Consider the following 24,219-nt stretch of genomic DNA (forward strand, 5'->3'; position numbering starts at 1 on the left):
GTTCGGTGACAGTGGGGTGTTGGAACAATACAAGAATGCAGAGCCCCCAGGAACAGAACACTACAAAACCTTATTTCCTTGACAACTAATTGTTCAAATGCATTCAAGCAGAAACTAATAAAGTTAAGTAACAACTTGGTGGCAGCTGATAGGATGAAATATAACCTCAGATGAAGTTATTATACTGCTAAAAACTAGTCCTTGACTTAAGAAAAAAATGGCTTAGCAAAAACCCAAACATCAGTGTGTTATCAGCACCATTCATATTCTGAATCCAAAACACAGCACCAGCTACTGAGAAGAAATTAACCCTATCCCAGCTGAAACCAGGACGGTGACCAGTCCCCTGTTTATCATTCTTTCATTGTTATTTTCTATAAAACACTGTGCTGGTTTCCTCAAAGGTGCAGCACCTGTGTTAGATGTTTGACACCCTGTTCTGCAGAATGGTAACAAATCCAAGTATCCTGTCTCAGTGTTGCTTGGCTCTTGCACACTGGATGAAAGAACAATGGGATAACCAAAGGGGTCTCTTGGAAATCCTGTGAAGTGGCCTGGCCACCCAGCAGGTACTTGAGCAGGTGTGATCATGGCTCAGACACGTGGCAGGTAATAAGGAAATTACCAGAGTGCTGATTTTGGCTCTTATAAGTAACAATTCTGAACACCTTGCACAGAATTTAAGGTTTCACTTAGAACTTAATTCATGCACACAAAAATCTGGGTAGGTTGTCAAGGACATGCACTTTTAAGTATTTTTAGAAGCTTGTTCCCTTGAAGACATCTTATAGTCCCAAGCCCAAGGACAGCAGTTAAATGTCAATACAGTTCAGAAATCTGCTGTTTGCTTATTTTAACAGACATATCTGGTCTCTCTGTACTTTCTCTGGGCACCTTGGGCATCACTCGCTATTCCCAAGTCTGATGTACACAGCTTGAAAATACAAAGCAATAACTGGCTAACAAAACCAGAATAGCCTTCTTTTGGTTGAAGTGAAGAACCCACTGGATTAGGCATTGGTCTGTCCCTACCCCTTGACAAAACACCTGAAATCTGCTGGCCATCAAGAGAGCTGCGGGCATCCACTCGCAGGTCACTGGTCTGTTGATGTGGTGACACTGGCAACTCACTAGAGGTAACTGGGGTTTGCTCACTTTAGGATTGTATTACTTTCCACGTTGGTATTTTTCCTCTTGAATCCTTGTCTCTAGAACCCTACCTCTATTTCTAATTTTCCTGTTCTTGTCTTTCTACAGACATGGCTCTGTCTCACAGTCTACAAGCTCCCTTGGAAGGCTGGGCCAAAGTCATGCAGCCAATCCATGCCATTCAGGCTGGGCCTGCTCCTCACCTGGTGGCTGAGCCCCTTGAGGAGGGAGGTTAGTGACAGCACAGGGTGGGGATCTGATTTTTGGTACCTCAGTATGTTTGGATCATAATTGTGGTATTAGGCTATGCTGGAATTTACTTGCACCTTTGCCTAAGAGACTACAGCCAGCAGCAAGAAGCCCTGGTAACAAATCTCAGAGCCACAGCCAGGCTTGCCAGGGTCACTGAGGGTGTCACTGCTGTGTGCCAAGGCTGAGAGAGCTGCTGTGTTCTGCTCTGCTTAATAAACCAGTGCTATTAATGAGCATTTGACAGTTTCATCGAAAATATGTCAGTTCAAGATATCAGAAAGTTTTTAAAGTAGTGAGAATCTGTTTCTTGCTTAAGCATGTTGAAATCTGATTCTGCATAGACTGCAGAGAATTATGTAACATCTTTAAAGAGACAGAAAAAAGGTTTTATTGATGTTAAATCATTGCTATTCAGTGGTAGCAATATTTCCACATGATATTCTAACACATTTGTCACATCTTAAGGGTGTCAGTAATCCATTTGAAAAAAAAAAAAGCAATTCAGTAGTTTGTAATGACAATTGGTGAGCAGTTCCTGTTCCATCCACAGAGTGGGTGATGTGGTGAGTTATTTAATTCTCTAAGAAAAGCAAGTATTTTTCCTAAAAGAAGATAATTGCCAAAAGATAAGGTGTTACAGCCTTACCAGAACTTACAGTGGATAAATTTTTGTCCACTTAGTTTTCATGGAAGAATCAGTGTGGCCTTCTCATTAAAATAACCAGCACATGAATCCTGCCACCACAAAGATCTGTCAGTTATTAATTATTAATCAGCAAACTAAAAATAAATGCATAAAATAATTTCTCCTCCTCTGCTAATTTTGAAATAGACAACTGTTCTCATTCTTCTTGCAAACAAGGCAGTCACAATGATTACAGTAACCTTTTTATAAGACTATTTGTGTCTTTGGGTACATTGATGCCTCTGAGCCCCTGGTATTAGTTAGGGTGCTGTTTCACTGTTTCAGAGTTGGATGAGAGGTTTACTCTTAAATCTCACAAATTCTGCTATGTTTTACAAGTATTTCATGATGAGAAATATTAAAAATACTCAGGTGTACCTTTGACATAATCTGTGTAGTCATACTATCCTCAAAAATTTGCTTGAAGTGTTGAAGTAAAATATCCTTTGTCCCAAACTTGTGAACAATGTATAATTTGTTTTAATTACTGGGAGCATACTACAATAGTATGTGGTTTATTTCCTGCAACTTATCTGATAATAAAAACATTCTTGAGTAATGACAGAACTGCAAACACTATTAACCCAATTTTTTAAATACCTTATTTAGTTTTCTCTTCATAGTTGTACGATAGTTTATCTCCATTTACTTCTGCTGAACATCTGACCTGAAAATGTAGTTATTTTGCTGAATGCCTGACAAGAAAATAGAATAGTTTTGCTCACCCTTTTCAGTTAAAGTTATTTGAGTTATGGACAGATTCCTTCTAGTGCAATATTTATAGAAAAGCATCCATCCTCTTAGGTACAGTCCCAGCCTTAAAAAGCCTTTGGGAGAGGTGTATTTCCAGTTTGGACAAGTCTTTTCAGAACCAGACTGCTCCAGGCCTGGTGTTACATCAGAGATAAATGAAACTGGGACCTGGCTCCTGCACGTGGGTGCCCATCAGCAGCAGTTTGGGAGGCGCTGCCGGGTGGTGAGGTGGCGCTCGGTGACACTGGGTGACACTGGGTGACACATGGCCCTGCTGTGCGGGCCGCAGCGATACACGTGTGATCATTTGTGTTTTTGTTTTGGCTCCGGGAACAGATGCCAGGCCCCACTAATGAGCGGGTGTTTGTGTGCACGGCTGTAGGAGCACAGCTCTGCAGAGCTCGGCTCTCTTCCTATGGATCCTGCCTGCGAGAGCACGGCCAGGAATTCACTGCTGCAGCGAGCTCTGCCCCATCGTGTGCGGCAGCCCGAGTGCCCTGCGGAGGCCAGCCGCCTGTGTTCTGGAATAATGACATCATGCTGGGATGGAGATGAGTGGAAGTGTCTAATATTTCATACACTGCGACACAGAAACCTGTCCTTGGTCGGGAAAAGGGCGCTTCGGTCTAAAGATGTTGGGCTGGCGTTAAAAATAGATACGGGCGCTGCTTGTTTTCGCAGCACGTCTTTTGAATTGAGGAAAAAAAAAAAAAGAATTAATGTAAAGCTTTTCCTCTTTTAGATAAATTTAAGGTCAATCACGCTTTTAAAATTACGGCACGTGCTGCTTTATATGCTTAACACCTCAGAGGACGCGGAGCCTTGCGCATGCAGGTCACTGAACACAGACGGGGGCGGGGTGCGTTTAGTGAGGATGACGAGGGCCGGAAACAGGAATAGGGATGGGGACGGGGGAACAGCAATGGGGATGAGAACAGAACCGGGACCGGCCGCGGCCGCCGCCCCCCGGCGCCTTTTGAAAGTCAGCAAAGTTTCCGAAGCGCGTTCCGGCGGCGCTGATTGGCGGAGCGCCCCGCGGCACGTGACCGGCAGCCAATAGGGCGGCGGCGCCGGCCGGGCCGGGAGCGGCGGTGCGGGAGCAGCGGGAGCGCGGTGAGAGCCCGGTACGGCCCGGGACAGCGGGACACGGGACCAGGGACCCGGGACCCTGCCCGGACCTGAACCTCCTCCTGCTTCTGGAGTTGCTCGTGCGGGCGCTGGAGGGGCGGGGAGCGCAGCGTGGGAGCCGTGCCCGCTTGTTTAGCCTCCGCCCGGCTCCGTGCTCCGCATGGGAATGGATCTGGGAGCGCTGCCCCGCTGACCTCTTGGCTTGCAGCTGGAACCACCAAGGTCAGGCCTTTCAGCGGAGAAGAGTGCGGAGTTTCCTTAGGAGTCACTGGAAAGTGGAAAGCATCGGAGCTGGACTGGTTACCGAGAAGAGAAAGATTTTGCTGAATTCAGTCTTTTGGTAGAGAAGCCCCGGAGAAGCTGATAAATCTTTTCAGTGCTGGGTGTGGGATTCTGTAGTAATCCTGGTGCTCCCGTGACCTCTCCCTTTTCTTTCTCTTTTCTGGTGATTTTCTTTTGTATGGCTTAAACAAAAGGAAACGGGCCCATGTGTAACAGGAAGACCCTTTCAAGGGGAATATTTTAAGCAAATCTGATTTTCGTAGGTTGGGAAAGCTACTTTTTAGAAGCAAAGAGGGGGTTTGTTTTGGTTTACATTTAGGAAAAAAATGTCTGATAGGAGCTTCATAATCTCTGTCATACATAATTCAGTAGTATTTGTGGTACTGTTTTACCTTATTATTACAATATTTATTTCTTTGACTTGGACCATTAGGCAGTGCTACAAAGGTAGGCCAACATTGTTCACCGAGCTACGTGTTCTTTTGCGAAGAAAAAAGTTCAGTATCAGGGTTGTTCTGAGTCCTTTGTTCTAGTACTGAAACAGTCTAGGCTGGGGCTCATGAATTTGGGTGAATTCAGACTGATGCCCACATTGAAGTTCCTTCAGTAATTTTGTGTGTTGATTTTCTTGATAATTCCTTTTTCCTTAGGAATTTTGCAATTCTGCTCTCACTGGTGTGAAATTGTTTTCCTCAACATTTATGCTGCCGTGTTTTTCTCATTGCAAAATTCCAGTCCCCACCCATGATCACTTCCACTTCCTGCATGATGTGGAGGTTTGTAATGCCTGTGAGCAGCGTTTGTGCTGCCTGCACGCAGACAGCCTGGCCAGATGTCTCTTCTGGCTTCGTACGTGTGAAAACAAGCAAGGTGCAGCCAGTGTGTGCTTGTTACAGACTCTGACTTTCTCTCCTCGTTTCTTCCAGTGTTTAAAAAAGCATTTCTAAAACCTCCTTTACCATCCTCTGCTCTCCCTGCTTTTGTAGTGAGCCCAGATAATGAGAAGTTCCTGATTAATTTCTCTTCAGGCATCTTGCATGTTGTCTCCAAGTTGTTAAAAATCAAGCGGAGAAGGCAGCAGGGGAAAACCAGTCATAGCCCTACCTTTTCTACAGGCAGTTTAGCAGAACTTACATGGTTTTTATTTGAACTCTTCTTAGACAAATTTCAGATAAAAAGTTTAAAAAAGCTTTAATACTTTGTCTCAAACTTGGAATTTTTCTTTTCAGTTTAATCTTTGGTTAGTCTGAAAATCCCAGCTTAGTTTGAGCTAAGATGTAGTGCAGGGAAGGAACTATTAGGTCTTCCTTGAATGTTGCATTAAAAAACTTGTGCCTGTGGCACTGGACAGTGCCACATCTTTGGAATAAGTACAAGTCCAGTGTCCTTCCATGTATTTGCAGTTGAACAATTAATTTTAAATTATAAGTACTACTTAGTAATGGTAACCATGAAGCAGAGTGAGCTCTTAATGGGTGATGTCCTCAGTGGACCCATAACCTCATGTTGACAAAGACGTACCTGGCACTGAAGGGTGCAGCACCTTTGTGCTGCTGTGAATGTTCACAGGGTTCCCTGAAAGCCTGATGGATTGTTTGGATCAGTTAGGGAAAATTCTTCTCTATGTGGCCCTGTAATCTCAAAAAATGCCAATTACTGCAGTCTTTTAGTTTTTCCAAAGTGCAATATGAAAACACAGGAGCCAGATCTAAGTAGATTCAAGATTTTGAAGCTGATGGAAGCTGTCTTTTGCTTCCAAAGGGTTGTTTGAAAGCTTTTCTGAGCAAGATGTCTTGCAGATCATCTTTATCTTTCTTGAATTATTTTTGTTGACTGTCCAAACACAGATATTGGATTTATTATAGTGCTTGTGTCAGAAAAAATCCTTTATGTATTTTTTTTCTTCACAAGTATGCTGCAAGGATCGGTGTCTGTGTACACAGTGCCCTGAGCAGAAGGACATGCTTATTAACATCAAAGGCACTTTCAGTTCACTTAAAAATAACAGAGTAGATGTGACATAAACTATCCTAGGTCAAGAATGTTAATTATGCTTGGTCATGATTTTCTTTTTAATGGGCAAGAGTACTATTTGGAAAATCACTCCTTACACTCCTTTTCCTCTTTTTTTTGCCAAGTGCATTCTTAAGCCTTGAGACTATGCTGAAAATGTGTCAGTACATTTGTATTACAGACAGTGCTTTTATTTGTTTGGAGGAACACGTGTAGCCTTGTCTAATGAACATTTTGTGTCAAACTCAATTATAAAAACTAAGTCTTAGTAACTTTTCTCCTCACCTGCCAACTCCCCTTTTAAATAACAGTGTAATTTCTGTGAGTGTGTAGCTGATACTGTGAGGTATGCAGGCACAGCCCCACTCAGCTGTGACCCTGTTTACTCCTTGCTCAATAATCTGATAATCTTGGGCTGAGAAGAGGAACTGGGCTTTGTGGCATTGCTTGGCTATGTAAGAATTGGGCTTTAGGTTGTGAGACTACTTAGAGTACTTTTGTCTGTAGTAGAGGTAAGAGCTACTTGGGTTTTGTCTCAGTAGAGTTACTAAATAGGTGGCTGTTACTCAATCCTATTTATACCAGATGATTTTTAGAGAGGAAAGCCTTGACACAGGTTAAAGATATTTTCTTCCATAGAATTAAATAGATGTGCAGTGTATGAACATTTTCTTTAGCTAAGACATGCTGCTCAGAGGGTCTATTCCAGCACTTTATGAGTATCATAAATAAGAGTAGAAGACAGAGCTGACATCTAAGTGATCTTTGGAGGCTTCAGCCATCCCTTCTTCTTTGTTCCATCAAAATTAGCTCTAGGAAGTGTTTTGCTCAGCCGAACTGGAGTTGAAACTTCGTAGAACTGTGTTTCTTCAGTCATTAGATTTCTGTGATCCAGTTTTCTGACAACTGCCATGAATTGTTCAATTCCACCTCTATTTTCTGTTCTTGATCTTATTCAGTTTCTTACTTGGTATCAATCTGGTTAAATTCATAATGTCTGAGTGGAATCTTTGCCTCACCCAGGGCTGGACATGGACAGGTTATGCACAACACTAGGTTTGATGTTTCTCCATTGTCAAGACTAACTAGTATGAAATGATATTTGCTGCTGACCCGTTTAACCATGTGTCATGCACATCACAGGGCATTTATTTCATTTAATTGTGGTGTTTAGATACTTAAGTCCTCAAGAGGGAGTGACCAACTTAAGGTTCTTGATTCCCCTGTGGCTCTTTCATGTGTCATTCCCTTCTGGGACTGTGTCCTGTGACTGGGTTTGTGCTGGCAGGGACAGCTGGATTGTCTGGATTGCTGCAATCTTAACTGCATACCTAACCCAGCCAGTGGTATCCTGCTAAAACCTCTGGGGAGCTCTTACCCTCCCTTCTCCCGTGGCTCTCTGAGGTATCCAGATATATTGTATATACATGGATTTTGATGTTTCAGGTTAGGAAGAAATTTTTCACACATCCAGGAGTTATGGCCATGAAAAGCTTATGCGTTCCTTTAAATGTTAACTCAGAAAATCAGTATCTTGAGTACCTAATCTCTGTCTCTTTGAAGTTTCTCTTTAATTTCATGATAGATGTTTTTAGGGTTGTTGAATTACAGTGTGTTTGGAGCTGAAGTTGTGCCTGAGATATCTTCTTTCCCTTGTGTTCTCTGTGCACTGGCACAGCTCCAGCTCAGGTTTGGGGTTTTGTGTAGTCAGAGGTGCCAAAGGTGCTTTGCTGCTGGGAATGCAGTGTAAGCCTGCAGCAGCTTTGGGAGAACTGGGGAAAGTGACTTAGCAGGAATTCTTTCACATTTATGGTTTGTCTGTCAGAGTCCTGTCAAGGCTGGTCTTTAGTTTGGTCTCCAGGCGAGCAGTGACTGTGTGGGAGGAGGAGTGTTCTGCTCTGCAGCAAGGATGATGAGGCTGCTCTTTAGTTCTTACATTTGACCCTTTAATTTTTCAGGGGGGAAAATGAAACAGGAGTTTTAGACTTTGAGGACTCATTATGGAAGACTCAGAAGGACATCACTTCAGCTCAGTCGAAGAGGAAACCAGATACTGGAAGGAGTTGGCTATGAAATACAAGCAGTGGTAAGGCAGTGGCTTCATTCTGCCAGGTGGTTGGATAAGGTGCATAACACTTCATGCAAAGACACAGATCTTTCATTGCTGCTTGTTTAGCTTGCTGGAGGATTGTTTCAATAGAATTGTTCAAGAATATAAAACATTTCCTTTCATCTTTCTCTCTGTTCCTCACTATCTGTTGCTAAGCAATAATGGCTTTGTTTATATTTCCAAATAAATAATAGAATTGAATAATGGAATAAATGTGCGATGGGAGCAGACAATTGGCAAACTAAAGTGATGCCTCATATTTGCTGTGTGAAGACAAACTCTGGGGTTTTTCTGTTTATTTGGACTTTTTTTTGTTTACCAGACTTCCCTAGCATGGTAGGGAAATACCTGCATATGTTTCTCTCTTCCTATTGAATGCATATGCTAGAGAAAGGCATATAGCCTTCTGTGTTCAAGAGCAGTGTTGTTTTTATCTCGAGTGTACAAGAGATGTTTATTTCACTGTTCCTTGAGATGAGATCTGGTGCTGGCATTTCTCTCTAGTGCTGAGAACACACAGGAGGAATTGCGTGAATTCCAAGAGGGGAGCCGAGAGTATGAAGCTGAACTGGAGACTCAGCTGCAGCAAACAGAGTCCAGGAACAGAGACCTCCTGTCAGAAAACAACCGGCTGCGGATGGAGCTGGAGTCAGTGAAGGTGAGAGCTGGTGGTACATGTTGTGTGCACATCCTCAGTGCAGAGGTGAATGGGGAAGGTGTTTGCAGACTCTGCCCTGTGGTGTCACCTCAGCATTACAGAAAAATTGACCAGAAGATTGGAGAAAGGAAAGTCTTGAAAAGAGTAAAGAAATGCCAGCCTGTTGTCTCCTCTGAGGATTCTGTGTTCCTTGGTAGTGTTCCTGGGGCCCTGTTCACAGGTTGTGCCTGGGTCTCAGGATAGATTTCAGATGGGAGAAATTTGTCCACAGTGGAGTGGAGACTAAGTGTGAACACAAGAGAGCTGCTGTTCTATTCCTTCTTCCCTCTATTTAGTGCTTTTGTTCATAGCTTTCTTGCTGTCTGCATCATACAGTCACAGATAATACTGCAGAACAATCAAAGTACAAAAAGTGCAGCTGTGTTTTTGCATTAAGTAAGGAAACTCAGTTTTAAACCCTTTTTACATAGTTGTGTATTTATTATCTGACATTTCAGATAAGCTGGGGAGTAGCAGCTGGTGGGTACCACATAGAATTGAGAGTGATGAAACAGTTTCAGTGCTGGTTTTGTTATTGATCTGTCTGTCCTTAGGGAAAAATGAGTTATCCTCTTTGCATTTGCTTAGCATTCTGTGAAACTTAAGAACCGGCAGAAAGGCATTAACTTCCAGAACTGTAAAACATAAAGGACCTTATTGAGATGGGGCTTCTTAGCACAGTGGCTTAAGAAACAATGAAGCTATCTAAAGTATGGAGAGTGATGAGTGCCTCATTTCAGTCTCTCAAAGATGTTGCTATGCTGACAGGTTCAGGAAATACCAGTAAGTTCTCTTAAGTTTAGAAAAAAATTGCCACTGAAATTGGTGTGACTTTTTAAAGTTTAAATTTTTGTTTATTGATGAGTTACAGTCACCTAAGAAATACTACACTGTATTGAGGGCTAGCTCAATCTCTGTGGAAGCAGAGATTAATGTAATTACACTTCTATTCATTTGGATGCAATAATGAGCTAATGGGAGTGAAAGTATTTGTATAAGTGATTAATCACTGGATGAATCCAGGTTTGCAATGCCTTTTGTTTAAACTATTGTCCAAATTACTGTCTTAAGGAAATACTCTTCTGTTCCAGGCAGTTGTCTTGTCCCTCTAGCACCAGTTTAGCCATTTCCTCTCTTCCCTGCTTTTTGATAGCAAGATCTCCAAGACTTGTTTCATTGTATTTATGTTGCCTTAATCCTTGTTGTTCGTGTTGTAGCACTTTAGAAATATTAGATATTGTGCATGTTGTATGTAGTATTGGTCTGCTGTTCCAGATAGCCACATAAACCCATGGAAGCTGATGGGTTTGGGGAGAAGACAAAAGTTTTAAAAATAAAAACCATAGTTAATTTAATTGTGGAGTGTGTAGACTATTTTCTTTCTCTAGAGTAGCTAGGATGAGAGGAAGGGCCAGTGAACCAGGCAAAACAGTGAAGAATGAGAATAGTAGGAAGCAATACAGAGCCTCAAAAAGTAGAGGATAGCCATATTTTAGAAAATCTGCAATTATACTTCACAGTAGATAACTTTCTTAAAATATATTCTGCTTGAAAGAAAACATTCAACAATTGGCTATTCATGCAGCCTGAAAACTGCAGTAACAGCCTGCAGTGAAGGAACAGAGCCACCATTGAGGGCCAGATCAGCTGATAGTTTATTACAATTGGCTAAAAACAAAGACTCGGACCTTGCAGTTCTGGTCTTTTATCTGAATCAATTCAAGAGCAAAGCATTAATCTTGTGAAGCTATTGAGCAGCAGTGTTAACTGAGCCCATCAGGGTTGGGATCTGCATCTAGGTCAACACCAGTGAACTTTGCCAGGCCCACACAGCTTGTGGCTCTGAGCTGACCAGCCCAGTGTGTGTGCCTGCTCCCCCGCAGAAATCAGAGCTCACACTATCTGAAAACTGATGGGAATAGTGCTTTGGAGGGTTAGTTTAGAGAGTCCTGAGAAACTATTGAAAGTAGGCTGCTACTTGGGGCTTAGAGGCTCTTAACTGTGTTTCAGAGATTTGGAATTACAGCAGTGTCACCACACTGCAGTCAAATAAGGATTTCTTAGTTCAGGATAGATGTCTCTTTCCCTCCTTGTCTATCTACTTCATGTGCTAAAATAGCCGTTTTCACATTATCATTCTCACTAGACTACTTGCCATGGTTTTCAAATTCCAGTCCATGGATTTGTTTCCAGTGACTTCAAGTGTTTTGTACTTGAATTGTCTGGAGAGCACTTCAGAAATGTTGCTTACACAGCAGTCTTGGAGTTTCCAAAAAACCTCTGGCATGTTGAAGTGGTCTGGTAGCAAGGTGGCTGAGTATAAAGCATTGTAATAGTGAGCTGTGGAGCTTTCCCTGTCACATGGGAAAACTTTCCCATGTCACATACTGTGGAATTAACTCCACATTCAGTGGCAGTGCAGGAGAGATCTGATATGGAAGCTAAGTCTTCTTCCCTGCCTATGTCTGCCTTAAATGTACCCTTGTATACATGCTGTAGAGGGAGACAGAGTTTGGTTTAGCTTCCCACCTGAAGTGTACCTGTACCTGAAATGTTCTGTCATCTAGAATTCTGAGCCTGGTTTGTGCTAATAAAACCACATGGGCAGTGCAGAATCTTGCTGATTCCACAGCAGCATGTAACAGGATCCTACCTGAAATCTACTTTTATTTTTGTTACTTTGGCTCCTGAATACTGCCTGACTTCACATTAGAGTTGAAAATAAGTGGCTTCTCTTGTGTTCTGCTTTGTGTATTGCTAAGAAACTGTGCTGAGTCAGGCTGTCTTGGAGAGGCAAGGAATGGCTCTGTGCTGTGAGTGTTGGGAACTGTTCCTCACCACTTTTGTTTGATAAGGAGTGACAGGAAGAGCTCCTGTCTGCTGGCAGCCTAGTAGGATGTGAGGAATTTGTTGGTGTTTTACCATACATAAAGTGATATTTCTCAAAAAACTTCAGGGCATTTGTCTCTGCCTTTCAAGGGACTCAGACAATGCTTCAAAAAGAGAACATGTGTTGCTGAGTACCTGATGTGGTGTTTGATTTGCCTTTGAGTAGGAAAAAATTGAAATGCAGCATTCAGAAGGATACAGACAAATCTCTGCGCTGGAAGATGACTTGGCACAGACAAGAGCTATTAAAGAGCAGCTTCAGAAATACATTCGAGAACTCGAGCAAGAAAATGATGATTTGGAAAGAGCAAAAAGGTGATCTGCTTTTTGTGTGGTTTTTTTTCCATCTCTATTCTGTCCTGCAGGCATGGTGGCACTGAGCTGTTTGTGACACTACTTGTTAGCATTGCCATTGTGAACTATCACTTGTCTGATGATTGTGTTGAAGAGATTCATTGCAAATGGGCAATGTGATAATTTTTTTTACCTCTTCCACTCTCCTGACTGTACTCTTTTGTATCTTACAAGCTAAAATAGAAAAATCATAATAAAACGAAGCAAACCAAATAAAAACGCAAGTGTCCATTTTCTTGTGAGAGAGGGAGTCCTTCATATACACTAATATGGTGACCCCTAATGCACTCTTTTTCAGAGCCACTATAATGTCCCTGGAGGATTTTGAACAGCGTTTAAACCAGGCTATTGAAAGAAATGCTTTCCTGGAGAGTGAGCTGGATGAGAAAGAAAACCTTCTGGAGTCTGTGCAGCGGCTGAAAGATGAAGCTAGAGGTTAGACAGAAGTTATTTGTATCTTTTCCTTTCTCTCCCACTGCCTTGTAGCTGTTCAATGCTCTCCATATGCCTTAGAGCTGGACTTTTAGTTTTGCTTCTTTAAAACCTGCTATCTGAAATGTAGGAACAAGTAAGGAAACCTAAGAATGTTCTTCCCCCACTCCTTGAACTCCTGACATTGTTCCAGAGCACTCAGAGAAACAAAAGTCTGTTCCAGCCTTCTCCTAATCAGGGCTTCAGGGAGTTGAGCCAGTCCAGCTGGGGCATGTGCTGGTGTGGCTTCCCATGAAGGTCAGCTGTAATACACATTAACCTTATTGTTTCCTGGCCTGTGGAAAGTGGAGTCAGTGAAGCATTAATAGGGAAGTAAAACAGGAGGGGTGTGGCTGACTTCCGTTTGCCTTGGAATGCACTGGCTTTTTGCTATCTGTCAACACAGCTGGATGAGAAGAGAGAGACCCTGGAGCTGGATAAATGTCTATTTTCAGATCTTGGATTCTGTGTCCTTGAGCGGTATCCATAAGCTACAGCCAGGCAGTGAGACAGAAGTGCTCTATCCCTTGGCTAGACCTGTGTCTTCCACCTGGCCTCAGCTCAAGTTTCCTTCATGTGGAAACTAGGATAGAAAAGAGTTGAGGTAGGACCTCAACTTTGCAGGGAGCCAGAATGTAGCCAAGGTGTGCCAGGTTGCCAAGCCTTGGATTTGATGTGCCTTTGCTTACCAGCCTGTAACATTTGGAAAGGAGTTAATTCCGTGTCTCAAGGGGAGCTTTGTGAAAGGGTTTGAAAATGAAAGCCAGGTACTAAAAAATCTTGAGCCACAATCCTAAAAAGACCTTTAGTTATCTGGATTTTGAAGATGTGCCTGGAGTAACGTTTTACAAGGATAAGTGACTTTACCTCACCTTCATGAGGAGAAAAACCATATGAGCAAAAGATTGCGTCCTGTTTTTATCTTAGTGGCTGCATACTCCAGCACTTGCTTTGTGTTGCTTCCTTCATAGATCTACGACAAGAGCTTGCAGTGCAGCAGAAACAGGAGAAACCCAAAACACCGATGAGAGCTCCCCTGGAAGCAGAAAGAACAGACACTGCAGTTCAGGCCTCCTTGTCTGTGCCCTCAACGCCCGCAATGCGCCGGACACCCATCAACATACCCACCCCTGGGACGTTTAGGAGAGGTGAATGGCAGGGAAACAGCTCAGACATACCATTTGATGCTGTTGTTTTTGCTATAGTTTGCTCCCTTCTTTTCATTCCTCCTTTAGCCACAGAATTGAGTGCGTAGTGTAGTGTCACCTAAATAAATCACCATGGTCTCCATATTCACAGACTGGGATTTTTTTGGGTTTATTCATAGTCAGTTCATTTCAAATTGACTTGAACTGACTGGTAATAATGAGGGATAAGATGAGCTGTTGGGACTTTCTATTTTTTCACAACTGTCCCAGAGATGTTGGTCTAATTTAGGGGAAGGGTTTTAAAAACCTGTGTGATCTGTAATCGTGTTCCTTGAACTATCTTCTCTAAGACAATAAGGTCAATTTTTATTTTTTTATATTTTTTTTTCTTTCCACGAGTAACATATCCTTCTTTAACCTGCCCTGCAGGTCTTGAGGACAGTTATGGTGCAACCCCTCTCACACCAGCTGCAAGGATATCTGCACTTAATATTGTGGGAGACTTGCTGCGAAAAGTAGGGGTGAGTGATTACCTGCTAGGCAATGCTTTTGGAAAGCTGGAGCTCTTGGAAACTGCAGCTAGCACTACTTTTACTGCTGGGGAGACTGAAAAAAGTCTCTTGACCCCAGGTTAGCTAAATGTGGTCTTGGGATTGGTCTGGACTTCAAATGTTTCTGACCAACCCCCCAAATAAAAATGGATCATGCTTGTTTTTCTAAGTTCTCATCTAGATGGGATAAGATCTCCCTCTATGAATTTCTAGAAGTGCGTGTGCAGAAAAAATAAGTCAGTGTGAGTAAATTGAGAAAGGATCTGTTCCCATGAAAGGCAGAGAAGTTAGCAGGCTGGTACTTGCTGTCCATAAGGCTTCTGGTGAAATTTGCCTTAAGAGTCCAGTGGTCTTTTGAGCAAAGCTTAATGTCCTGTTAAGCTGTAGTTTGATATTTAAGGTAGTGCTGATGCTGGGAAAGTTATCCCAGTACTTGTGTTTCATTCCTTATGCTTTGGTGCTCTGTTGTTAAAAGCATTTGTATGAGACTGATGGGCTGAGCTGCAGAACTGATAAAGCTAAAATGCAACTCAATAGAGATGGAGTGATCTAGTATGGGAACATGTGATGGAAAATAAGTTATCTGTGGCTCATTCCCTCTGGTGTACCACCTAATACATGTCTAGGGAAAGTGATAGCTCATATGAATGTTTAGTAATTGAAAAATTTATGCCTGTAAGAAAGATGTAAAAAATCTCTCTGAAGAAGGTGAAGATTTTGTGTTCCAGCTGGTGAAAAGCATCAGCTCCCTAGAGAAACAGGGGTTCATCCTTAGAGAGATGACTGTCTTCATCTCTTCACAAATTCAGAACTCATGTGGCATTGGGGTCTAGCAGGTTCCTCTACTGGACAACTCACTCTTAAAGAAAGAAAAATACCCCAAACCCACACACTGCAGTGCCATTTTGGTGTGCCACGATGCATTCTTCTGAAAGACAACAGTCAATCTGACACTTGCCTCGTCTGTTTACTTGCAGGCTTTGGAGTCCAAGCTTGCATCTTGCCGAAACTTTGTGTATGACCAGTCTCCAAACAGACCTTCAGTGTCCATGTACATGAACAGAGATGTCCTTGAAACACGCCTGAGTCCTCATCAGCCTCTGTGTGATACAGGGTGAGTGCTGGGCTCTGCTTGTGTCTTAGTGACAGCTGTTGGTGTTGGAACTTAGGGACTGGTATTTAGTATCTAAGTCTTTGTTTTGGTAGAGACAGATTTGTTTTCAAAGTATGTGAAATGTAAGTTATTCAGGATTATGATTTGAATGTTTCAGGTCAGTTTAAAATTTGGAATCACTAACTGCTGAAATTTGAAGACTAGCTGCAATCAGGTTTTGAATACCTCAAATCTGAAGCAAGTGCAAGATGTGTTTTGTTATAAATCAGTGTTTAAATGGGACAAAGTACAACAGTTCTTGCTTATTGGTTCAGTTTGTTTTATGCTTTATGTTTTTGATGCTAAGTGATGTCTTAGGAATGTTATGGCATGTAGGGAGACTTCATTTATCGTAGTTAAGATTCTAACTTAAGGGATAACTGGAAAAAAGGGTGAATAGTGGGTCCACTGAGAATGCTGTACAGTTGCTAAGATACGTTTTAAAGTAGCAGCTGACAGGACCTTACATTGACTTTACTCAATGTACAAATTTCTCTGAATGTTTGAACCAGTTGTCTTTTTTTGGTCAAATGAAGAAAAATCAGCAAGGTTGTTGCAAATTGCCATTCAGTGTCTGCTTAAACTGTGCCAATCCTGTATTGCACATTCTTTAGGCTCTCTGTAAGTTAAGTTCCTGTAGTGCACTTTGTTTCAGACTTAATTATTCAGCCAGACCCTTGTGCTGGTTTGTCCTGGTACCCAGTGCCGTTGTTTAGAAGGAATGTTGCACATTGCACTTGCTCTCCTAGCCTGGGGAGAAACCTCATGAAAGCTCCTGCAAGTGCATTTACATATTCATGCAGCTGATTATCTATCTACTGCTGCAATGCTAAACTGAAATTCCAACACCTATAAAAGATAGTGTTCTTTACTGAAAGGAAAATGGAGCCCTATGTTACAGTGAAAACTCATCCCAGTTAAGGAATGGGTTCATGCAGTGCTAAGGGTTGTTCTCTCATCTCAGCTGAGTGGTTTGTTCTGGAAGTGGGCAGTTATTCTGAACATGGTTACACTGAGTGAGAAATGCTCTGACTTGAGTTTTGCATTTGCAGGTTGGTGAAACGCCTGGAGTTTGGAACACGGCCTCCGCATGTTCCAGGACCTGTGAACCATCCCTCACAAAGTGTTGTCAAGATGCTGCTATGAAGAGCCTGTCTGGCTTTGGGAAAGGAGAAGAAATGTGTATTTCAGACTTTAGTTTTAAGGAGAATATCAATGAGCAAGCAGACAGCAGTGTCAGGGTAGGTGCGAACTGAACACGAAGTCACAATTGGCCGTGGCTTCCAGTGTGGCCTCTGGGCAAGTTCTGCGGGTGACAAAGTGTGACAAAGCAATGCTGACTGTGGCGATGCAGGGCTGGGAATTGCTTCCTGCATCAGCTACTGTAAATGGCTCCTTGAAAGTCGCTTCTTTTGGCACTGCCAAAGCCACTGTCCTGCCTCCAACACAGCAATAGTCACTATGCAGCTCCTCAGGCTTTGGCTTTTGGTGTTAATACACGACCAGTTCTGGCTGGAACTCTGCTTTCTACCATGGGTGTTGTGTGCTGCAGTCACCCAAATTAAGGGACTGTTTTTATGTGGAGAGGGTGTATTTCTGCAGGGAAGCTGCTGAGCTCCTTGTGGGATGTTTGCTGACCAGAATGTTGCTGCACAAAAACGTGCCTCTGTAGTGGCAGTATGTTTCTGTAAGCAGTGATTTCTCATTCAGAACAGGTCATGGTTAAAGGTGAGATGTGTCTAGTGCTGAGAGTGCTCAGGAGATCTCAGAGCTAATAGCATGTAGACATCATCTTTTTTATTTATTCTTATTTTTCTAATTTTTAAATTTTTTTTTAAACCCCATAGTGGCTCATAAAGCCTGGTGGTTGTAGGAGGCCAAACCTGATCAAGGTTCTAGTTCTAACATCTTGATAGGTGGGTTTTACTGCTTTACAAACCTCCCTTCACTAAGGTGCCTTGGGTGTTAGTGATTTTTTATTGTTTTATTTTTCTATGTATCAGCTATCACTAATTTAGAAATGCTTTTTTAACCTGAAAAGCCCTTTATGCTAGAGAAGTGTATATGAGTAGTGTTAAAAATGACAGTATAATATTTGCTTTTGCATTTATATATTAGCTTTTACATGTTGTTATTGATGATTATTTAGATATGGTACAGTTTGTAACTCTTTTTAGCTGCTCACTAGTATAACACAATCTATTAGTAGAAACACTGGTGTGATGAATGTATTGTATTGTAGGCCTTAGCAAAACAAGAAATGTTAAAATGCTCCTGTGTTACTAAAGGAATGGTGTAAGGCAATTACACTGTTCCCCCCACATCTGCTGACTGACCTCTCCAAGTGGTAAGGTCTCAAACAGTGTCTCAAACCAGAGCACAGGAGAAGAATTGGGGAAGAGCTTGTTAACTCCTTTTCAGGGAGTGTGAAACAACAGATACAATAAAATATATGGACTTAACCTACAGGATGTCATGCAGATAAGATGGTGTGTAAAATCAAACAAAAGAGTTCCTGAAGCATCAAAAAGCTCACAAGAATGTTTGAATAATAAAACACATGAATATGCATGTACCTCAGTAATGTAACAGTATCTAGATAACACTGTCTTAATCTACCAGTGTGTTCTTCAGCCAATAGCCAAAAATACTCCAGTGCTAACATTGTCTCTTTCTATTCCCATGTTAAACTTCTAAAAATTCTAAAGAGTGAACCTTGTTTTTCACAAGTAGAGAATTATTTTTAAATAATTTTCCACCTGTAGAATATTACTGCATTTGTTTTTTAAATGGAATAGATTCATTCCAAGTGTTAATGTATGTTATGGAAGCCTCTACTTGCAAAACTAATCATGACTAAACAATTTTTTTGGTTTGGTTTGGATTTTTTTTTTTTTTTTTTTTCTGTGGCAGGGGACAGGGAGAGCTTACTTGTCAAAAGAATACATAAATGGATTTGATGCTTTTTTTGTTTGTTTGTTTGTTTGCTTGGTTTTTTTAAGGAAGTGCTGTGAAAACAGCCACTGAAGTGTCTATTTCTCTAGAATATGTAACCACAGGTGATTTCCATTTCTCAGTTCACCTGTGAAGTTGGTTTAACTGGGGAGCAGAATAAAGCTTATTTTGAATGCCAGCTGTTGATGCATTTTGAGATTTTTTTGCAAGTTATTACTGTGGTGTATACGTGTTCAGTTTGTTGGTTCTGCTCCAACCATTGGTGCTTAAGACCATTCAATATGAAGTCTGACTTGCTTGTTTCCTTGTTCCCACACATGCAGGCTCACAAACTGTGTTAACAACCAGCTCTTGAGCATCTTTACAGATCAAACAATGATCAGGTCTTATCTAGTAACTCCTAACTCTGCTCTGCTTAGCTTGTCTTAATTGCTCTAAATGGATTCTTCCTTTACTCTTTGATGAGCAGAGAGAATTCTCTGGGCTCTGGTTCTGCTGGCTGAACAGTGCCTAGTCTGAATCCCCAGCTTGTGATCTCTGCACTTGTGGAACAATGCTTAGATTTAGAAGATGATTGCTTTAGCTGTCAAGGTGGATGTTTGTGCATGATTTACTCTCCCTGTAGTTGCACTGCTTATGGTTCACTTGCTGTCCAATCAAAGTCATCAAGTAATCTTTCTGCACTGGATTTAGAGTGATTTTACATCCTGCTTTGCTGTGCATGGCTCCCTACTGCCCCGGTCTGACCACAGAGCTGCTGCTGTCTGAAAGTGCTTGAGCTGCATGGGTTTGTGGTAGGTCCTGGTAGCTCCCAAGAGTAGGTTGTGGTCTTGCTGGAGTGCTCTAAAAATAAAAAGTAACTGTATGCTGATCCCTTAGTGCATAATTGCTTGGCTTAGATCCCTGCATTCAGTGTGGGCTGCTGTTTCTAATGGTTTCAGCCTGCTCTAGAGGCTTTGGTTGGAAATATTTCTGCACGTAACAGATATCAGAGGGTGGGTTCATTGCCCATGGACATGGGCCCCCACTGCTTTCCAGCTCCTGCACCAGAGAGCTGCAGCTCCCTGCAGCTCCTGTGTCTGTCAGCCCTTGTATGCATCCCAGGACACCTCAGCACTGTGTCCCTGAGGGAATCAAACCTGTTCCATTTGGTTATGCTCTTTCACTTCCAGCTCAATGTACAGACTTTTGTATTTCTTCAAAAGCATTACTTTGAAGACAATCAGGGTTTTGTTCTAATGATTACAGATGAACTTTTGTAACAAGTATTTCAGTTTTAGAGAAGCTCTGTTGCATCCCCCTTCCCTTCAAGTGACACCTGTACACAAGAATAGTGGAGTCATTTTTATAGCCTTTTATTAGTGTGTAAGCACATCCATGGTGCATATAAAACTGTAACAGTTGACTTAATTTGAACAAATGATATTTTTCAGTAAGTGATTAAAAAGGCACTTCCACCTTGTGAATTGTGCATCAGGGGTGTATTAACCAGGAGAAAACCCTATATTAATTGAATACTCAAAACAAAATGAAAGTTTAAGAAAAGATTAACTGACCAATGCCTTTTTTTTCCCTGCAGCAATCTCACAAATCCTCTGTAGACTATAGTTTACTGGGATTTAAATAATTTGAGCTCCTAGAACTCACTTTCTGCAAGATTTTCAAAGTGGATTATGCTGTTAAAAATCTGCACCTTTTCAAATATGCTTCATGGTAAGAAAAGTTTTGGAGTATTTTTAGCGTCAATCTATACATTGGAGACAAGGCAGTTGTGCTTTTATCTGTCAGAGGAGTGGGTGTATGTGACCTTGACACTAAGAGTAGACTTACACAGTGCTAAATATTGTCCTCCCTCCCTTCCCTTGCTGCAGTGCAATTTTTAAAGCGTGTTTATTCACTGGCTTTTGTTCCATTGAAATCTCCATCTCTTGCATCCATTTCGTCATCACCTCCATCTGTTGCGTTCTCAATTACTCTTCTGCCTCCAGATCTACGAGGTGGGGCAAAAGATGCTGGCTCATTTCCCCTCCTGCAGTAAGAGGGGAAGAAAATAGAAAAAAATATCAGGTGTTAGATCATTTGGAATCCTCACAAATAAATAGAGTCTTGTAACAGGACCTGTGGGGCTGATGATTCTAAATGCAGAAAAGCCAAGAGCTGTGGGCCTCTAATTCCACTTTTTGTTCTGTAACTTGTAATTTGTGAACAGGCTGAGACTCCCAATCACTTGGAAATGAGATGGGTTTCCTGTTCTTGTGTCCTTGTCCTCCTCTAAACAGCCTCATCAGCCCCAAATCACCCCCACTCTTCCCCTCACTTCATGTTTTCCCCTGTGGGAACTGCAACAGAAGGTACTTGAAAGGAGTGGGAAAAGGGACAGCTCATACACCACAGCAGAGGAGTGTCCCTCCTGTCCCTCTGGAGGAACAAGCAGAGACAGCATTTTGTACAGAACTTGTGCAGTTCCTGAAGGGCCACGAGCCCCTGCGCTCTGCTGGATGGCAGCAGACATTTCTGAGCCTGCAGTTCCTCTTCACAGGCTGTGCTGGTCAGAGCACTGCAGGTGCTGTGACAGGTGTGACACCCAGGGTCTCCAGGTAACTCCAAGCTCTTTCCCAGCAGGGAGAGGAAACAGTCATTGCTTTGGAGGTGTTGTAACCCAGGGACTGATGCTTAGCAGTGCAAGTGTCCTACAGGAAATGCTTTTCCCACTTTATCCCCTTTTCCTCTCCCATCTCCCTCCCATCCCCATATATTTCATAGGCACATCCCAGGGCAGGGACACTTTGGTCCTCAAGGTTAATTTTTGGGGAGGTGTGAGCAAGTGAGACAGACAATGGGTTTGTCCCATGGCCTCCATTGCTAATGTGCTATAAAGCATTTATTTCACTTTTGTGACATGGCCTCTCACTTGCCCCTCATTAAGCAAACCTTTGTAAAGGCTTGAGACCACAGATATAAGCAATTAAATAAATTCATGATCACTGGATATGGTGCCAAAAATACTAATTTGGTGTTAAATAGATCCAGGACTGCACTTTTGGGTGCAGCAATCATGCATAAATATTTAAAGGCTCGTCTTGTCCTTGCAAAAGACTTAAGCCAGTGCCCTCTCTGAAGCAGCTATTCAAGTCTAAAGTTCAGTCTTCCATATGAGGGAAGAGGGTAGGAACATTGGCTGGACTAACTTAGTTCAGAGGCATGAATCTGCATTTCCAAGATGGAAATGTGACATGTAGTCCACAATTCTCCTCTTAAACTTCAGTGTGAGTGGGCAATTAGCTAGCTAAGAAAGCTTCATGTAAGTTCTGCTGATAATTAACCTAGGTTGTTCTGGTGCTGGTGGCATATATTGAACACAGGGGAGTGTTATTTCTGTCCTGGTGTGTCCTAACAGCAGGATCTCTTTTTTTATGGCAGCAGGTGTTTGTTATTATTTAGCAAATAAGTTCTAATTAGGTTAATAAGTTTATTAATTCTTGTTAATAAAGGAGGAGCTCTCCACCCTCTTGCACTTGTGCTGTGTGCACTCGGTTACTCATGAGCCATTTGTGCTGCAGTAATTCACTCAAGTGCTGTAAGAGAACGTGGGACTGGAGGGAACAACAGCAAGAATCTCACCAAACTCTGCACTACAGTTTTGGCTGCAAAGTGAACTCACTTACTACTTATTAAACTGTTGCAATATGCATAACTTACTAGTTCTTTAAACTGGTATTTGCCCTGTGGATAAAAACCTATTGTTTATATCTGTTCCTCTTAAAGAAGTTTATGTGTTTGATAATATTCATGTGGTCATTGGTATTAGTACCTTTAGAATAATGTGTGTATCTGGGACAAGCCTCAGCACCAGTGTATTTAGCACCTCTGTATTTAATCTGCCTTTGGACAAGTGCTACTGGAGTGGTGCTTGAGTAACAGTCTGACTGGAAATATTAGGCTGACTAAAAGGCACATGCAAGGACAAGACATCATCTTTAAATATTTGTGTATTCACAGCAAAATCCAGCATATGTAAAATAGAAAATATACAAATATTACAAGGCAATAGCTCTTTAATTTTTGCAGTGCAGGTATTATTCCTATCTCCAGAGAATGTGCTAATAAATACAACATAATGCTGTGCTAGGTTACAGTGTCAGCTTTAATGTCTGTGTCCGTGCTCCATGTTTTAATACAGTAAACAAGCAATGTAATGTCTGTAAAATAGCTCTAAAAGCCTCAGTAATAACTCTTTGTAAGCAATACAGGCACAGAGTGCTATGTAATGAAAGACAAGACTTTCTCTTTTGTCTGTGATTGTGTGGTGTGTGATAAATCACATGCAAGTAAGGTCTTCCCAAACCTCAGGTGAATTAGAAGGGCTCTTACCTTAGGTCAGCATTACAGTGGGTACAAGAAATATTGTGGATTTCTGACATGCTGTGACACTCCATATTCATTAGTCCTTTTAATCCATTTTACTAATCAATGGTGTATTTTATTTAAAAAAAATAACTCTTCATGGCAGTGCACAAAGATGATGTGCAAAAAAAAAATTCATGCAAAAAAAATCAGAGTACTTGCTTAGGTACTCTGTTGGTAGAGCTTGTGAGAATGCAACGTTGGTAAGTCTACGTCAGTACATAACCTACTTGTAAGAAAGATGTATCACTGATGAACAGCTGATGGTAGCTAGATTATTGTAATATTTGTCTTTTTTGATAAAACATTAATGCCAAGATATCCAAGCCTTCACAGTTTGCAGAAACCTCACATAATTTTAACCAGGGCCAAAGAAAATGGAAATTTGTGCAATACAAGCTAGCTGCAAAGTTGAAGGCATGGTACCTGCTTAGTCATGCGAAGGTTCCTGTGTCCCTCTGAAACAGAGATAAAGAGTCCTGGGCAGTTATACTAGGCACATGGTCATGATCAGAGGTAGGTAATTACTTTTAAATAATTAAACAAAGTACATTACAGCCAATTACATTACATTTAGATAAAACAAAAATGAGCTGTATGGTGTTCTATGTAAAAGGGCTGGACACAGCCACTGCTTCATAAAGCAGCCAGGAGCATGTAACTACCCAAGGTGGTGCTAATGGAAAAGGCTGCTACATCTGTAACTCTTCACTTTGAAGGGAATCCACATCCAGTAACACTGAAGCATGTTACTGGTAAATACTCTGGCAAACTACTTTGACAACACAAGTAGACAGGTGCTTTTTTTTCATCTAACGTACTGCTGGTCTTACACAGAAGGCAAAATTTTATGGTATAGTGATGCAGGTAGAACAATTTCTTTATATCTCAAGTCAGCCTCTTTATTTCAGTGAACTCATGTTTTCAAACCCAGTGAGTGCAGAACTCAGGGATATAGCTGACTGATCACAGCTTTATCTTTTTTCCCATGCAGTTTTAACAAGAAAATGCAAAGGGACGTTTTAATCTTTTCCTTGGTCTGATGACACTGAATCCCATAGTGGGGAAGTCCAGAGAGACTTTGAAACAAAAATAATTTAATGTGCTTTGCTTTTTACTGCCTGTGGTGTCCAAGACTGTTCACAGTCATTATGTGTGAGTTGTGCATGTGTGAAAGTGTGAAAAGCACAAGCATTTCTACACTTTTGTGACTGCTTCTGTACAA

General features: G+C 41.7%; 2 protein-coding genes across 8 annotated transcripts in view; one reads left to right on the top strand and one right to left on the bottom strand.

Annotated features, from left to right (window-relative positions):
- The first annotated feature begins 3,900 nt into the window (after positions 1-3,900).
- NDE1 (nudE neurodevelopment protein 1) lies at positions 3,901-18,768 on the top strand. 5 transcript variants are annotated; one of them, XM_005522912.3, is made up of 9 exons: positions 3,901-3,963; positions 8,221-8,348; positions 8,877-9,030; positions 12,125-12,273; positions 12,611-12,747; positions 13,755-13,931; positions 14,361-14,452; positions 15,460-15,596; positions 16,688-18,768. In XM_005522912.3, the coding sequence occupies exons 2-9, from the start codon at positions 8,263-8,265 to the stop codon at positions 16,779-16,781; spliced, it is 1,026 nt and encodes a 341-aa protein (XP_005522969.1). In that variant the 5' UTR covers positions 3,901-3,963; positions 8,221-8,262; the 3' UTR covers positions 16,782-18,768. The 5 variants fall into 5 exon arrangements, with proteins under 5 accessions (XP_005522969.1, XP_014108248.1, XP_014108250.1 ...); XM_014252773.2 differs by having other exon boundaries at positions 3,915-4,189; XM_014252775.2 differs by lacking the exon at positions 3,901-3,963 and adding an exon at positions 4,175-4,307.
- A 1,156-nt stretch (positions 18,769-19,924) lies between these two features.
- The window catches only part of MYH11 (myosin heavy chain 11), a 55,661-nt gene continuing 51,366 nt past the window's right edge, over positions 19,925-24,219 (bottom strand). For all 3 annotated transcript variants that reach the window (XM_088064174.1, XM_005522914.3, XM_005522916.3), the window contains one exon: positions 19,925-20,619. In XM_088064174.1, the coding sequence (XP_087920300.1) occupies positions 20,481-20,619 (139 nt within the window). In that variant the 3' untranslated portion in view covers positions 19,925-20,480. The remainder of the gene's footprint in view (positions 20,620-24,219) is intronic.

Source organism: Pseudopodoces humilis, chromosome 18, assembly GCF_049639895.1.
Source record: "Pseudopodoces humilis isolate 2021_Gansu_Grassland_sample_001 chromosome 18, ASM4963989v1, whole genome shotgun sequence".
NCBI classification, from domain to species: Eukaryota; Metazoa; Chordata; class Aves; order Passeriformes; family Paridae; genus Pseudopodoces; species Pseudopodoces humilis.